A 4,664-nucleotide genomic window follows, 5' to 3' on the forward strand; every position below is an offset into this window, starting at 1 on the left:
ATAACATCAGGTGGAGAAAATACGCGAAACGACCTCCCGATGCCGTGCGCCCATTTCTAGTATATAAATATCATATCTTAAATAAATCAATAAATATAATTCACATGTAGACGACAAGTGCGCGCGCCCCATACATCCACTGTGCCTGCGTACTCGGTGTCTGCCCAACCTTCGTGAACTAACGGTATTAACCTACGCCCCCTGTGATGTTTACTTAAGGTCTACGCTTGTTGACATCTGTGCTTATGTCTTCTATACGTACACACTACTGCCTTAGCCTGAAGGGATAGAGCGGGGATAGAGCACACGACTGTCATCCCCGCCTGCACACGGGTTCACTTTACCTCTTCATTGTTCTTGTTTAGTTGTTGATGGCTTGGCTTCAAACTTGAACTCGGAATTTGGAACTTCAGCTCCAACGTGCATGGCGTGGTTACATGCTTTTCCGTTTTTGGGCGTGCTTGCAATAGCGGCGTTGCGTTACGCGTGTGTTACTGACCTACGCTTCAACAATAGTCAGTATGATAGGAAACCTAATGTCGTGATAATCTTTGCTGATGACTTGGGCTATGGCGACTTGTCGTGTTTTGGACATCCAACATCGCATACTCCATTTATTGATGAAATGGCAAACAAAGGCCTAGTGTTTACACAATTTTATAGCACAAGTCCTGTATGCAGCCCATCAAGGTAAACATGATACTGATCAGTAGGCCTACACGGGAGACTATTCCGTAATCCCCCCTCAATAATAATAATACTATCATAATTCATAATACCAAATACAATTATGAAATGATTTCCTTAATTAATATGTTTTAATTACATTGTCGTTAGGGCCAATATATGAGCCGAAATTGATTGATAAATAATTCATATGTAATTATGCGCTTCCAGGGCATCTTTGCTGACTGGCAGGTACCAGACAAGAAGTGGTATTTACCCAGATGTATTCAGCCCAGGTGACATTGGTGGTTTGCCCCATAACGAAACGACAATAGCAGAGTTTCTGGGTCGCCATGGTTACAAGAGTGCTGCCATAGGGAAGTGGCACCTTGGTGTTGGAGTCAATGGAACGTATCTTCCAACTAACCATGGGTTTGATGAGTACTATGGCATACCTTATTCTCATGATATGTGCCCCTGTCCAGTGTGCTTTTATCCAGATGGATCATGTATTAGACCCTGTAGAAACAACGAGGCACCATGTCCACTGTTTGGCAATACCACCATCGTGGAGCAACCAGCTGATTTGATTAGCCTTACGAAGAAACATATAGGTATTGTAATTATAATTAACGTGAAACGAGAATAATTTAGCAAATTATGCTGATCTAGACCCAGTTGCATAGACGCAGTTTTGAATGATTTGGTAGTTGTAAATTCTCCTTTAGTTACACTTCATTCATATATAGTCATATGCCAGTCGTGGTATTCATTTAGCATGGTGCTATATATAGTACTATCACTGTACTATATTTTCGCACTGTTCCAGATAAAGCTACAGATTTCATAAAGGAGGCAACGGATGCAAGAAATCCATTCTTTCTCTACTATGCTTCCTATCAGACGCATCATCCTCAGTTTGCTGGACAGAGGTTTACAAACTCTAGCATAAGAGGTGCAATTAATATGCATTCCACTTATATGTATTACACGTATTCAACCACTCTTGGTTCCGATTATTTCGAAAAATGAATGATATCTGATTTGCAGTTTATAATGAGCTTTGTTTTGAATATATTAGTTCTGAAATTAGTGACACGGGTTTTTATTTTTTTCATACTGCTTAAATATAACGTGAAAATATATTAGTTTGAGGTGAAACAGTAGAAATTAGGTACGTGCATTACAATGGATTAATCTAGTATTTAATAGTTGCCTTAATATAGTATTGTACAATGCTCACGAGTATGGTCAACACATTTATATATAATACATTTGAGTTATAGCGTAAATTGCATGACTGAAATAAATCTTTTAGAGCTCTTTCACACAGTATATATGTATATTATAGGTGCATTTGGCGATGCGTTAGCTGAACTGGACTGGTCGGTCGGAATGATACTGAAGACTGTGAAGGATGCTGGTATTGAGAATAATACATATGTCTTCTTCACTTCAGACAATGGGTAAGGCATTCAACAAGTACGGATAAATACGTTGTACGTATGTAAGCGCATGCTGCGCATATTGTATCATCATGTTCCTGTAATAGCGTAAAAACATTCCTTCACTCACCTTGATTTTAATTAGTTTGTCAGGTTATGGCAAACATGACATCATTGAATGATGCATGACTTCGGGTATGCAATTCTACCACTTTCTCTCTATGAACAACAATCTTCAGTGTCGCTTCAGTTTCTGACACCGATCATCAATATATTTCCTCAGGCTCGACAAAATAAAATTGTGCTGCCTCGCAGCCGTTCGTAATAAAAAAAATTCGCGAGAATATTCTACAGACTCTTCAACCCGTAAGTAAAAAATCGAAAGTGAAACGTCACACTCTGTTATCCTCTGTAGGCCTAGTATGACTAGAGAGATCCAGGGAGGAAGTGCCGGTCTTCTAAAGTGCTGCAAGGGTACGACGTATGAGGGAGGCATGCGAGTGCCAGCGATCGCCTACTGGCCAGGCGTCATCCCACCTGGCAGGACACACGAGCTGGCTAGCACCTTGGATCTCCTACCTACTATAGCTACGTTACTCGGGAAGAAACCACCGCTTCGACTTGATGGCGTAGACATGGAAGAAATTCTGCTTAGGCATGGGAAGGTATTGTAAATACTCTGAGGAAATCAGCGGCGCATGTCCCTCTCTCGTAATCATTAGCATGTAGGAGTGAAGTAGCTATTGGTGAGAGAATTTCAGAGAAAGCAGCCAGAAGTTTGTATATATAAGATCCTTCGTGATAATTAATCCATCCTGTGGACAAGGATGTCGAGCCTGAAAATAGAATAAACATTTTCACGTCCTGCTCAGAATTATCGCTTTACTCATTCTGATAGGTACACGTGCAATTTCCCAGGCACGCACCATTGTCGTCATTGTGATATAACCGTTTTATTCGTAGAGCAAGAGAGACACTTTCTTCTACTACCCGGTTGGTGCGGATCCAAGATTCGGCGTGTTTGCTGTAAGATACAAGCAGTACAAAGCTCACTTCTGGACAAAGGGTTCGGGCTTGTGTGGACAAAGGAACCCTGACGACGACTGCAGGATTACAGCACTGCGAACTAAACACAACCCCCCTTTACTGTTTGACCTTGACGCCGATCCTGCGGAGAGGTACAACATCAATAAGTCACCGAAGGGCAAGAGAATCATCCCGTTCATTGCTAAACTTAAGAAGAAATTCGACGAGCGTATGAAATGGGGCACGAGTCAGATCAGAAGAGGAGCGAATAACACTCTCATTCCCTGCTGTAACCCTGGATGCACTCCCTTTCCACAGTGCTGTCACTGCGAACGAGGCAAAAGCTCCCTCGTGGAAATGCTATGGAAGTATGTTATTAGTGATGACACCTAAACCCACCCCATCCACTATCCTGTATAATATATATAGCATATTATGCAGATATAATATATATATTATGCATATTATATAATATATATATAGCATATTATACAGACTTATTGGCCTATCCTTCTTAATGAGATAGCCAGGCACCCTGGACAGTGCTGCTAGGTCCATCAAGCCAACTCAGTTTGTACCTGTTTGTCTCTGTGGCACTTTGTTACCAAGTGTTGGTTTTAGAAAGTCCTGGCGCAATTGTGATTGGCTAAGCCTAGCGCAGACTTGAGACTTTTTCATGCAACTCGGCTGCGATTCTAGAATCGCAGTCGAAATTGCCGTCAAATCGCTATGTCTGCGGGAACGTGCAACTGCAACTCGTAGCGATTCTGGTCGCTTGCAACGAGTTGCAAGAAATCAAACTGGTTTGATTTTCAGCAACTCGTCGCTCCCAATCGTTTCGAAATCGCATGTGACACACGGTGAGGCGTGCGACCGATCGCATGCGGTTGCAGGTTGCAGCGACGAGCAACCAAAAGTCGCAAGTCTGCGCTAGGCTTAACGCCGCTTTAGAGTCCTGTCAGTTGTGCCAGACAGATAAATCAATTATCACGAAGACCAACAAGCAAATCACAATCATTAGGAATACCTGCTGATTGTTGACTGGAGAATGAATTATTGGAATATGCCATTACGAACAATAGAGATTTTTACAACAATATATTCTATTGTACCTTAATTCATTGTATGATTGTCTTTGCACCAATGAGCGCATGTGTTTTCATTTAAATGTGTATGCACTGCATGGTAGTGAGCTATGCACTGCATGGTAGTGAGCTATGCACTGCATGGTAGTGAGCTATGCACTGCATGGTAGTGAGCTATGCACTGCACTATACTATTTGATGAATCACCTGATTATATGCATGCCTGTGTTGATATGCCTTATCTATATTAACTATATAACTATATAACTATATAACTATATAACTGTTTTAACTATATTAACAATCATGTTACAGACCAAAACAGCAGCACACAGAGATCACACGGTGACCAGAAAGTGCCCTACGATTAATCATTGCCGGTATCCAAATTTTTTTTTACGTACTGGGTCAACTACGAACAAGTGAAAAAACCAACAACATG

General features: G+C 41.4%; 1 protein-coding gene across 1 annotated transcript; it reads left to right on the top strand.

Annotated features, from left to right (window-relative positions):
• Window positions 1–269: 269 nt before the first annotated feature.
• Window positions 270–3,852, top strand: LOC106805970 (arylsulfatase A-like). Its single transcript, XM_014807779.1, has 6 exons — window positions 270–690; window positions 898–1,280; window positions 1,496–1,621; window positions 2,018–2,132; window positions 2,527–2,776; window positions 3,075–3,852. Exons 1-6 carry the CDS (start codon window positions 425–427, stop codon window positions 3,528–3,530), a joined length of 1,596 nt encoding a protein of 531 aa, XP_014663265.1. The 5' UTR covers window positions 270–424; the 3' UTR covers window positions 3,531–3,852.
• Window positions 3,853–4,664: the final 812 nt, after the last annotated feature.

The sequence above is a fragment of the Priapulus caudatus genome, unplaced genomic scaffold (genome assembly GCF_000485595.1).
Source record: "Priapulus caudatus unplaced genomic scaffold, Priapulus_caudatus-5.0.1 Scaffold135, whole genome shotgun sequence".
NCBI lineage: Eukaryota > Metazoa > Priapulida > Priapulimorpha > Priapulimorphida > Priapulidae > Priapulus > Priapulus caudatus.